Below are 12,679 nucleotides of genomic sequence, written 5' to 3'. Positions count from 1 at the left end.
ACGTTTCCGTGAACGCACTCAGGAGAGAGAGAGTTCCCGTCGATCTACTTTCCGTTTGGCTCCTCGCTTCCAAAGTCCTATTACACCGGAAGAAGAGCCTATGCAGTTGGGAAGAGCACGTTTATCCCAGGAGGAAAGAGAGAGGCGGTTCAAGAATCGTTTATGCCTTTATTGCGGGGAACCCAGTCATGTCCTGAGTCAATGTGGGAAGCGGCCGGGAAACGATCGGACCTAACTGATGACGGAGAGACTAAGTTAGGTATGAACATTCTCTCTCCTATGGATTCTAGTTTTTCTATCCAAGTTCTTCTGCATTATACTGATAAACAATTGTCTCTTCCAGCGCTTATTGACTCCGGTGCAGCGGGGAACTTTTTATGAGCTGACATTGTAGAGCGGTTGTCATTGCCTAGGCAACCCTTAGATCCACCTATTGCCATTACAGCTATAGATGGCAGTCGTATCATTGGAGGATCCATTAAGAACAGAACTGTCAACATTTCTCTACGCATTGGAGCCTTACACACTGAGGAAATCTCCTTCCTAGTCATTCCAGAGGCTATCAACCCGTTGATCTTAGGCTTACCTTGGCTCAGACTTCACTCCCCCACTTTAGATTGGCAGAAACCGGAAGTCCTTGCATGGGGTTCAGAGTGTCATTCCCGATGTCTTCCCAGGATTCATAGACCCGCTATGGGCTGTCTTCCAACATCCTCCAATATTCCTCCTCAATATCATTCGTTTTCTGACGTCTTTTGTGAAAAGGAGGCTTCCAAGCTGCCCCCTCATAGACCTTGGGATTGCTCCATTGAATTGTTGCCGGATAAGATACCACCCAGAGGACGGGTATTTCCATTATCTCTACCCGAATCAGATGCTATGTCCCTATATATTAAGGAGAATTTAAACACGGGTTTTATCCGGAAATCCTCGTCACCAGCAGGAGCAGGTTTCTTTTTCGTAAAAAAGAAGGACGGCGGATTGCGTCCTTGTATAGACTACCGTGGCCTCAACGCCATAACGAAAAAGAATAGGTACCCCTTACCATTGATCTCTGAACTCTTTGATAGGATCAAGGGAGCTTCAATTTTTTCTAAACTGGATTTGAAAGGGGCCTACAACCTTATCCGTATTAAACAAGGGGACGAATGGAAGACGGCGTTCAATACACACGATGGGCATTTTGAGTATCTTGTCATGCCATTTGGACTTTGTAACGCTCCTGCGGTTTTTCAAAATTTCATTAACGAAGTTTTTCAGGATTTCCTGTATCAATTTGTTGTCATCTACCTAGACGATATTCTAATTTTTTCACCTGATATTATTACTCATCACCATCACGTCTCCTTGATTCTTCAACGCCTTCGGTCACATCATCTGTACTGTAATGTGGACAAGTGTGTCTTTGAGAAAACGCATCTTCCTTTTCTTGGTCACGTGGTTTCTGGCTCCGGATTACGTATGGACCCTGAGAAATTAAAGGCGATTTCTGATTGGCCCCAACCGGTTGGACTTAAGGCCATCCAGCGTTTTATTGGGTTTTCTAATTATTACCGCCACTTTATCAAAGGGTTTTCGTCTGTTATTGCACCCATCACTTCCTTGACCAAGAAATCTGCCAACGCTAAGACCTGGCCACCAGAGGCGGTAGAGGCCTTCAAGTATCTTAAAAAAGCCTTCATATCGGCACCTATTCTTCAACAGCAAGATTCTTCCTTCCCCTTTTTTTTCGAAGTTGACGCATCCTCCGCTGGAGTGGGAGCTATTTTGTCTCAGAAGAGTTCTACTGGAAAATTTTCTCCCTGTGGCTTCTTTTCTCGTAAATTCTCACCCACCGAAAAAAACTACGGCATTGGAGACAGAGAACTACTTGCTATCAAATTGGCCTTGGAAGCTTGGAGACATCATTTGGAGGGAGCCAGATTTCCTGTTACTATTTTTACGGATCACAAGAACCTGCTTTATTTACAAACTGCATCTTGCCTCAATCCCCGTCAGGCCAGATGGTCTTTATTTTTTTCACGATTCAATATGATCATTACCTTCAGACCAGGGTCCAAGAACAAGAAGGCTGATGCTCTCTCTCGTTCCTTTGATTCTATGGATACCGAAGAAGAGAGTGTTAGGTCTATTCTAGATCCAGAATGTATTTTGGCTACTACTCCTACTCGTTTGATTATTCCTCACGGGAAGACTTTGGTTCCTCCACATCTCCAAACTAAACTCCTTAAATGGGCTCATGCCTCCCGTTTTTCTGGTCATGCCGGTATAAAGAAGACCTTGGAATTTATCTCCCGTAGTTATTGGTGGCCGGCCATCCGTTCGGACGTTCGACAGTTTGTGACGGCGTGTTCCACTTGTGCTCAAAATAAAGTTCCTCGTCAAGCTCCATACGGTCTGCTGCAGCCTCTGCCAATTCCGGATCGACCTTGGAGTCATCTCTCCATGGATTTTATCACAGATTTACCCTCCTCCAGAGGATTCTCAGTAGTGTGGGTGGTCACTGATCGCCTTTCCCGAGCCGCTCATTTTGTGGCATTAAAAGGTCTCCCTTCTGCTCCTATTCTGGCTCAACTCTTCATTAAAGAAATTTTCCGCCTACATGGCTGTCCAGATATTATCGTTTCTGATCGAGGAACTCAGTTCGTGGCAAGATTTTGGAGGGCCTTTTCTCGTCTTTGTGGAATTAAGTTAAATTTCTCTTCTGCATATCATCCTCAAAGTAATGGTGTCACTGAAAGGACGAATCAAGAATTGGAGAAATTCCTCAGATGTTTCACTTCAGCTAAACATGATGATTGGGTTGATTTATTACCTTGGGCAGAATTCGCCCACAATAATAATTCACACGACTCTACCTCCACTCCTCCCTTTTTTGCTCTTCAGGGATTTCATCCTAAAGTTCCACCCTTCAAAGAGTTAACCGCTTCTGGGGTCCCTGCAGTTGATTCCCTTCTATCGGACTTCTCATCTAGGTGGGATCTTATCAAACGCAAATTACTTCACACCTCTGCCATCAGTAAAAGAGCATTTGACAAAAGAAGAAGACCGTCTCCACTACTTACTCCTGGTGACAAAGTATGGTTGTCTACGAAGAATCTTCGCTTGTTGGTCCCTTCTAGGAAATTCGCTCCCCGATTTATCGGTCCCTTTAAGATCATTGAGGTCATTAATCCGGTGGCCTTCAGATTAAAATTACCCCCTACCTTGAGGATTCCCAATGTCTTCCACATTTCCCTTCTCAAACCACTTGTTATTAACAAATTCTTCTCTTCAAGAAGACCTCCTGCTGCTATTTCTGCGCTAGATCAGGAATTTGAGGTGAAGGAGATTCTAGATTCTCGGATTTCCAGAGGTTCCTTGCAGTTCCTGGTTGACTGGAAAGGTTACGGTCCTGAAGAGCGTTCTTGGATTCCTGCACGAGACCTTCATGCTCCGAGTTTGTTGAAGAAATTCCATACCAAGTTCCCTCAAAAGCCTTAAAGGTTGTCCGGAGGCCACCCCTGAAGGGGGGGGGGGTACTGTTAAGAACTTACCTTGTTCCCGTTCCGCTGCGCTGTCAGCGTGATCTGACAGCGGTGTCCGATCTGTTCAGCGCTTCTTCTGTTAGCGCTGCCGCACTTCCGGGTTCTCCCTGCTGCCGATCATGTGACTCCTGGGCGGGGAATTCAAACTCCTATATCTCCCCTGCTCTGACACGCTGCCTGTGTCAGAGCAATGTGTTTCCTGTTCCTGGCTACAGTTCCTGTGTCCTGACTCCTGTGAATCTGCTCCCTGTGTATTCCTCTATTCCTCCTACTTCTGTGTACCTACCTGGCTGTGACCTGACTATTCTTTGGCTTATCCCTGGCACTACGCAACTGGACTATCTCCTGTGTACCGACTCGGCTGTGTTACCAACTATTCTCTGGATTTCCCTCTGGTACCGTATATCTGATAACACCAGTGTACTGACCGGTCGTCTCTCTGGACCCAAATCCTGCCACGCACCCATTGGCTCCGTGCATCTACCGGTTACTGTTCCAGACCTACAACGCCTGGAATTAACGGTTAGTGCCTGTACTTGCACCGCATTGTCTATTTTCTTGTCTGCCTGCCATCACGTAGAACTTTCTCCCTTACGTCAGTAGGCTAATCTGGGGGCCGCGACCTGCGGTTCTTCGGCAGCAAAGTCCACACTACCTTGCGGTGGTTCTTGGTGAAGACCAGAAGGCCGTTAGACTCCGCTCCCTAGGTAAGCCTGTGCTAATACTGACTAAGGCATCATAATCGTAACAACTTGATGATGAGGATGGTGATGTGGTTATTGTAAATGAGGCACCAGGGGGGGAAACAGCTGATGTCCATGGGATGAAAAAGCCCATCGTCATACCTGGTCAGAAGACCAAAAAATGTACCTCTTCGGTCTGGAGTTATTTTTATCCAAATCCAGACAACCAATGTATGGCCATATGTAGCTTATGTAAAGCTCAAATAAGCAGGGGTAAGAATCTTGCCCACCTAGGAACATCCTCCCTTATACGTCACCTGAATAACCTTCATAGTTCAGTGGTTAGTTCAGGAACTGGGACTAGGACCCTTATCGGTACAGGGACACCTAAATCCCGTGGTCCAGTTGGATACACACCAGCAACACCCTCCTCGTCAACTTCCTCCACGATCTCCATCAGATTCAGTCCTGCAGCCCAAGTCAGCAGCCAGACTAATCCTCCTCAATACGGGATTCATCCGAGGAATCCTGCAGCGGTACGCCTACTACTGCCACTGCTGCTGTTGCTGCTGTTAGTCGGTCATCTTCCCAGAGGGGAAGTCGTAAGACCGCTAAGTCTTTCACAAAACAATTGACCGTCCAACAGTCGTTTGCCATGACCACAAAATACGATAGTAGTCACCCTATTGCAAAGCGTATAACTGCGGCTGTAACTGCAATGTTGGTGTTAAACGTGCGCCCGGTGTCCGCCATCAGTGGAGTGGGATTTAGAGGGTTGATGGAGGTATTGTGTCCCCGGTACTAAATCCCGTCGAGATTCCACTTCACTAGGCAGGCGATACCAAAAATGTACAGAGAAGTACGATCAAGTGTCCTCAGTGCTTAAAAAATGCGGTTGTACCCACTGTCCACTTAACCACGGACAAGAGGTTCTGGGCAAACGAAGGACTATATAACTGTGACAGCCCACTGGGTAGATGCATCCCCTTCCGCAGCAACAGTTACAGCTGCATCAGTAGCAGCATCTACAAAATGGCTGCTCGTGCAAAGGCAGGCAACATTGTGTATTACAGGCTTTAATAAGAGGCACAACGCTGACAACATATTAGAGAAACTGAGGGAAATTATCTCCCAGTGGCTTTTCCGACTTAGACTCTCATGGGGATTTGTGGTGTCAGACAATGCCAGAAACATTGTGCGGGCATTAAATATGGGCAATTTCCAGCACGTCCCATGTTTTGCCCACACCATTAGTTTGGTGGTGCAGCATTACCTCAAGAGTGACAGGGGTGTGCAGGAGATGCTTGCGGTGGCGCGCAAAATTGCTGGACACTTTCGGCATTCAGCCAGTGCCTACCGCAGACTAGAGGCACATCAAAAAAGCATGAACCTGCCTTGCCATCACCTCAAACAAGAGGTTGTGACGAGCTGGAACTCCACCCTCTATTTGCTGCAGAGGATGGAGGAGCAGCAAAAGGCCATTCAGGCCTACACAGCCACCTACGACATAGGCAAAGGAGTGGGGATGCGCCTCAGTCAAGTGCAGTGGAGACTGATTTCCGTGTTGTGCAAGGTTCTGCAGCCATTTGAACTTGCCACACGAGAAGTCAGTTCCGACACTGCCAGCTTGAGTCAGGTCATTCCCCTGATCAGTTTTTAGTGCAGTGGGTAACCTGGTCAGTGAGCGGCGAAGGAGGTTGCTTCCTCATAACGTTGAAAAAATGATGTTTATAAAAATGAATAATCAATTCCTCAATGAAGTACAGCACTGCCCTCCAGATAGTACAGAGGGACCTGTGGTTGTGGAGTCCAGCGGGGACGAATTGATAATGTGTGATGAGGAGGAAGTACACACTGTAGGGGGAGAGGAATCAGAGGTTGAGGATGAGGACGACATCTTGCCTCTGTAGAGCCTGTTTAGTCTGTACAGGGAGAGATGAATAGCTTTTTTGGTGTGGGGGCCCAAACAAACCAATCATTTCAGCCAAAGTTGTTTGGTAGGCCCTGTCGCTGAAATGATTGGTTTGTTAAAGTGTGCATGTCCTATTTCAACAACACAAGGGTGGGTGTGAGGGCCCAAGGACAATTCCATCTTGGAACTTTTTTTTTTGCATTATATGACCAATCAACAGTCGTTTGCCATGTTCAAAAAGTAAAACCAAATTTAAACAAATTCAAGAAATTAAACCAAAAGTAAAATACCCTGTCATAATTTAAAACAAGAGGTATTGACGTGCTCTAAAACTACTGTATTGTTGTTTATATTTTATAAACACTACTTGGACGCTGTCTGTCTTTATAAACACTACACTTGGAAGTTGGAGGAGGTATTGTGGCCCCGGCACCAAATTTACTACCGGGGCCACTCCACTGTGCAGTCCATATTTAGGTGTATCAGATATTAAACAACGGTGACAGTTGATGCCCAATTTTTTAATTATATCGTTGGCTGTAAAAAATTGTGTTCCGGGCACACCACACTACGCAGTCCATACCCTTTTTTGGTGGAATTCTGACCCGTGGAGGGTTTTTTAATTATATTGTGGCCTCGGTACCAAATTGTGTACCGGGGCCACCACACTACGCAGTCAAGAAAGATAGATGCGTATCATAGATAAAGTACATTCAGTGTTGTGGGGCAAATTGAAAAATATTCAAAATGCACTGACATTATCAAAAACAAGAGGTTTTCACACGCTGAAACTCCAACGTATATGATGGAGAGGATGGAGGAGCAGCCGTATGTGCAGTGTAATGCAGACCTGTTGAAGATTTTTTATATATTTTATTGTGGTGGCGAGTGGCCAGTCCTCTACGCAGTCCAGATACTATTTTTGGGTGTAATTCAGACTTGTTGAAGGTTTTCTATATATTATATTGTGGTGGCCAGTGGCCAGTCCTCTACGCAGTCCAGATACTATTTTTGGGTGTAATGCAGACCTGTTGAAGGTTTTCTATATATTATATTGTGGTGGCCAGTGGCCAGTCCTCTACGCAGTCCAGATACTATTTTTGGGTGTAATGCAGACCTGTTGAAGGTTTTCTATATATTTTTTATTGTGGTGCCCAGTGCCCACTAATCTACGCAGTCCAGATACTATTTTTGGGTGTAATTCAGACCTGTTGAAGGTTTTCTATATATTATATTGTGGTGGCCAGTGGCCAGTCCTCTACGCAGTCCAGATACTATTTTTGGGTGTAATGCAGACCTGTTGAAGGTTTTCTACATATTTTTTATTGTGGTGCCCAGTGCCCACTACTCTACGCAGTCCAGATATTATTTTTGGGTGTAATGCAGACCTGTTGAAGGTTTTCTATATATTATATTGTGGTGGCCAGTGGCCAGTCCTCTACGCAGTCCAGATACTATTTTTGGGTGTAATTCAGACAGTTGATGGGTTTTTAATTATATTGTGGGAAACACTCCTCTACGCAGTCCAGAAAGATACCTCGTTGCAACGTTTTGTACTAAAAAAAAAAAAATATTGTGAGGTGTTAGGTGTTCAGAATAGCCTTTAAATTAGTGGAAATTATTGTTATTGAATGTTATTGAGGTTAATAATAGCGTAGGAGTGAAAATAAGCCCAAAAACTTGATTTTTACACTTTTTAGTTTTTTTTCAAAAAAAATCCGAATCCAAAACCTTAAATCCGAACCAAAACCTTTCGGCAGGTGTTTTGCGAAACAAATCCAAACCCAAAACATCGAGAAAATCTGGATCCAAAACACAAAACACGAGACCTCAAAAGTCGCCGGTGCACATCCCTAACAAATACATTAAGAAATTTCATGGGAACTTTTTACCCCAAGGACTGCACACTGGACACATGCCCTATGGTTAAAGGAGATGAAGTTTCACAACCAGCAAAGGAAGGTTTTGCTTACAGTAAGGACAATCAAGATATGGAATTCACTGACAGTGAAGGTTGTGAGGGCAGATTCAATTGTTATGTTCAAGAAAGGGTTAGACAATTTTTTTTAGCAGAAAAGGGTATCCGGGGTTATGACCATTAATTAAAATGAAGGATAGTAGTGGATCCAGGGAGAAATAGGACTGCAATATTTGGTCAGTAGGGATCAAAAAAATAAAATAAATTATTTTCTTGATTTAAACTGATTGGAGGTTGCTTAATGTGGATCAATTTCAAAATATAAGAGAGGGATTGAAACAATTCTAAAATAGGCTGAACTCGAAGTACTGGTGTCTTTTTTTCAACTTCATCAACTATGTTACTATGTGTGCATATTTATGCAGTTTGAGTACTTTTTTGCAGGTTATTTTTTTCCTAGATGGATAAAAAAAAAACAAATCCTGAAACTGAAGATGGTGAAAGATTTTCAGTAGACTAAAAATTAATGTGCAAAAGTACGGAATGCCTTTAAAATATGCCCTGTCTCCACACCTGTTTTTTTCCTTGTCCTGTCCCTCAGAAGGAAGTGTAAATTTTTGTGGTTTGGGTATGTAGTTTTGCACATAGCTGTGCCTATTATACTGTGGTGAAGAATACATCCCCCCCAATTCATACACGTCCAATCAATCTCATATGTAAAATTTAATAATAAAAATAATACCATCATAAGAAATACTGTAATTAAAGTATCAAACAAAGGCACAAATCTCATTTGCATACATGTAAATATATGAAAAGCCATCTCCCACTTCCAAGACTCTTCTGCTAATAGGTTGTTTGTTTCTGATGCATGTAATACGGACTCGCACACAAACTGCTAGATAACTGAAGCAATCTTTGAAACAGAATACAAAACACAAATCAGGTGAAAGGTAAAACCTGGCAATTTTAACCAATATTTTTGTACCACTGGAGCCAGACATAACTATAACATCTGTAGCAATGATCTAAACTCTAAGCGGTGAAAGTATCTATAGTGGGTCAGACATATTCACATATCTTTTAAATTGAGAAAAAAAACTTAGCAGAAGGTACCGCCACACGTCCATCAGGCAATTGAAGGCCTCCATGCAGACCTCACAAACAACAATCAAGATGCTCAATTAACTTACAGATAACGATAAGTGCTTGAAAGAGAGGGGTTAAATACAAATATAAAAAAGCACAGAATCCCCAAGCATTTAGCTGTTACCAGCACATAAATCAAACTGCTTATAAAGTGTCAATAAAATGCAAAAGTTTCCACTGCATACATTTGCAAATATATGGCAAGCCACCCGCCACTTTCAAAGCACCTCCAATAATAGGATGACTCTAAAACTAAACAATTAGTCTTTTTTTTGCTGGTAACAGCTGAGTGATGTGAAATTCTGTTTTTTTATATTTGTATTCAACACCCCCTTTCAAGCACCTGTTACCTTGATTTTTAATTGTTGTTACTTTGATTATTGATTGACCAAATTGCCTTTTTTTATATTACAGAGTAGACCCTAAACATTAATGGTCATTGCTCAGCCTGATTGGGGTTGTATAAATACTGACTGCTTTTTCATGTAGCACACAGATATCAACTTTAAATTTCAGTGTACAAATAAGCTATCAAGTATTTGTGTGCTACATGAAAAAATAGTCAGTATTTAACTTATGTGCAAAACAGAACACTAGTTTGCACCCCTTGCAATGTAACATGGTTTTGTCCAGGAGACTGAAATAAGAAGTTTCTCAAGTTAAGATCCTTAATGAATCAGGCCCATGGTTATAAACAAGAATTCATATATGCAGCTAAGTCTTAAAAATGAATGTATAAAAGCATTCATTATACTAATGCCTCTACCTATCAGTTTAGGATGTAGTATGTATGGTAAAGCCTTGCAATAGTTACGAAATAGCCATGCCTTATATGTATGTATATATAAAAATCGAAATATAAATGCAATGGATATTGTGAATCACAAACCACTTCTGTGACACTCACAGATGTACTTTTTATGAGAGTTTTAACGTTAAAAAAAATTATCAGGAAGTATACGCTGTGGATTATGCACATTTTAGAACCTGACTTTTTTATTGTATATTTAGAGGGGTTTTTTCTGTCTATATATGAGAAAAATGTGTAGAAGCACATGCTAACGCATTATTTGTTTGTCTTTGCAGTACACACAAAAACTGAATCTCCAGGGAAATGACCTAAAGGTAATTCCTGTTGGAGCATTTATTTCAGTTCTTCATCTAAAGCATCTCAACCTCCAAAACTGCAATATTGAAACAATTGTAGAAGGGGCATTTCGAAGTCTTGGGCGTTTGCTGTATCTTAATTTAGGCTCGAATCGTTTAAGTTTCATATACCAGGAATCTTTTGATGGACTTTCATCTCTACAACATCTAGTCCTTGAGAAAAACCATATTGAAGAGGTCAAGCCTGGAGCATTCAGTCACTTAGGATTTCTGAACTTTCTGAATCTAGGACACAATTTCTTGGTCTACTTGCCAGATATGCTGTTTCAGGGACTTTTGCAACTTAAGTGGATGCGTCTTTCTAACAACATGATTAATGTTGTGGCAAATGAAGCATTAGCAGGACTTCCAAATCTTAAACGGCTGAGTCTAGATCACAATGAACTCCAGTACTTGCCAACAGAGGCCTTTTCAAGAATGTCTGCCCTTGCTTGGTTAGAGCTAGGATGGAATCCAATGACTTTTATTTCAGAGGAAGCTGTCCAAATGGCATCCCTCAAACAGCTATATATCAATAACATGGCATTGCAAGATGTGTCTTTCAAGGCATTTGAAAAATCCAAACAACTATCACTTATCGACATGAGTAATAATCAGATTAGGTCAATACACCCATTGGCTGGTATAGAACAGCTGAAATATATAAACTTGACAGGAAACACTATAAACTGTGATTGTCATTTGCAACCCTTTAAAGTGTGGGCTGATTTGCTAAGGTTGAAAGTTGATCTTTTTTGCTTTCACCCCAGCCACTTCCAAGGAGACCATTTAGATTCTCTTAGAGCTATAGACCTGAAATGTGGACATTTCCCTGAGGAAGTTTATAATCTATTGACAGTCACAGAAAAACCAGATGAGGAAAGTGTATGCCCACAAAGCTGTGACTGCAAGCCTGATGTCAAACATGCCATTTGTGAAAATAAATCCCTACAGGTGATCCCCAAAGGTTTCCATGTGGACACTAGCCTCATTGATCTGCGTAGAAATGCCTTCAATTCTATTCCTAAGGGAGCTTTTGCAGATATGAAAAATGTAGTATCTCTGCACCTCCAAAACTGTCAGATTAATGAACTGCAACCCGGGGCATTCATGGGAATGAAGAATTTAATTTACCTTTACATGTCACATAATCAGATTTCCTCTTTAAATCCATACGTCTTTCAGGGGGCTCCAAGGGTTGGCTATCTTTTCTTAGACCACAACAGATTTACTAAAGTTCCAAAAGAACGGTTTACACTCCTTCCAAAACTTTTTTCTCTTCATATGCAACATAATTCCATTAATTCACTTTCTGACAACAATATGGCTGGGGTACAAAACCTACACTGGTTATATCTAACTGGGAATAACATAAACTACATTGCACCAACAGCTTTTCGAAATATGAAAGCTCTAGAGAAACTTCATCTCGATGAGAATATGCTAACAGAAGTACCAACACAAGCACTTAACGGAATGTCTATACTGGCAGAGCTAAAACTGTCCAAGAATCCCATCAAAAGTATTGGAAATGGTGCATTTTTACCAGTATCGCGGTCACTACAGCATCTATATCTGAATGACATGGGACTACAACAGGTACAGTATTATATATGATGAATCTAGCAGATGAGAATAATTGTATTCTTGAAGTATTTCATGTTTAAGAAGCCAAAATAATGCTAATGTGCCAAATTCTTTCAAATGAATCAGTTATGTAACTACCAACTGAAAAATAGTTCAAATTAATTTAATTATTCACCTATTATTTAGGCAGTTAAATTAAATATCCCTAGTTGGGGCAGTTGGGAGGAATGCATATGTGATAAGGGGATGTTAAATCCAAAATATATTACCAGTAGAAAACAAACAGAGGAAACTTTCTTCAATTCATTCACGGCCGGAAAACAGAACCACACGCACAGATATACTACACCCTATGTTCTGTGTTTGTCAAGAGAAATCATCCACTACATATAGTGTTTCAGTCACGTAAACATTTTAGCACTGCGCAACTGTGAATTAAAAAATGCAGCATCAACAGATATTACAAAGAATAAAGAAATATATACAGTTGCAGTTCTTGCATGCCCTTGAAAAGTAACTGTTAAATTACATATTTCTTCTGCAAGTAATCTGCAAGCAGCTCCCCAGGAGGGGGCTTGTTATGGTCTTGTCAGCTATATTCAAGGCCATGGACATATTCTTCTATGAACAATATTTCTATTAATGAAAAACAACTTAACATCTGGTTATTTGCAGCTTACAAAGAATAAAGTGGCTGCTATTGCAAATGAATAACATGTTTAATGCATAAAATGTGATTATATTGCTATACTAGCAC

At 41.6% G+C, this 12,679-nt stretch overlaps 1 protein-coding gene across 1 annotated transcript in view; it reads left to right on the top strand.

Annotated features, from left to right (window-relative positions):
• The window catches only part of CHADL (chondroadherin like), a 228,123-nt gene that overhangs the window by 45,305 nt on the left and 170,139 nt on the right, over positions 1-12,679 (top strand). The window contains exon 3 of the mRNA XM_075182791.1: positions 10,276-11,934. Coding sequence (XP_075038892.1) covers positions 10,276-11,934 — 1,659 coding nt within the window. The remainder of the gene's footprint in view (positions 1-10,275; positions 11,935-12,679) is intronic.

Source organism: Mixophyes fleayi, chromosome 8 (genome assembly GCF_038048845.1).
Source record: "Mixophyes fleayi isolate aMixFle1 chromosome 8, aMixFle1.hap1, whole genome shotgun sequence".
NCBI classification, from domain to species: domain Eukaryota; kingdom Metazoa; phylum Chordata; class Amphibia; order Anura; family Limnodynastidae; genus Mixophyes; species Mixophyes fleayi.
The sequence above is the reverse complement of the archived record's forward strand: the minus strand, read 5'-3'. Positions and strand labels throughout refer to the sequence as shown.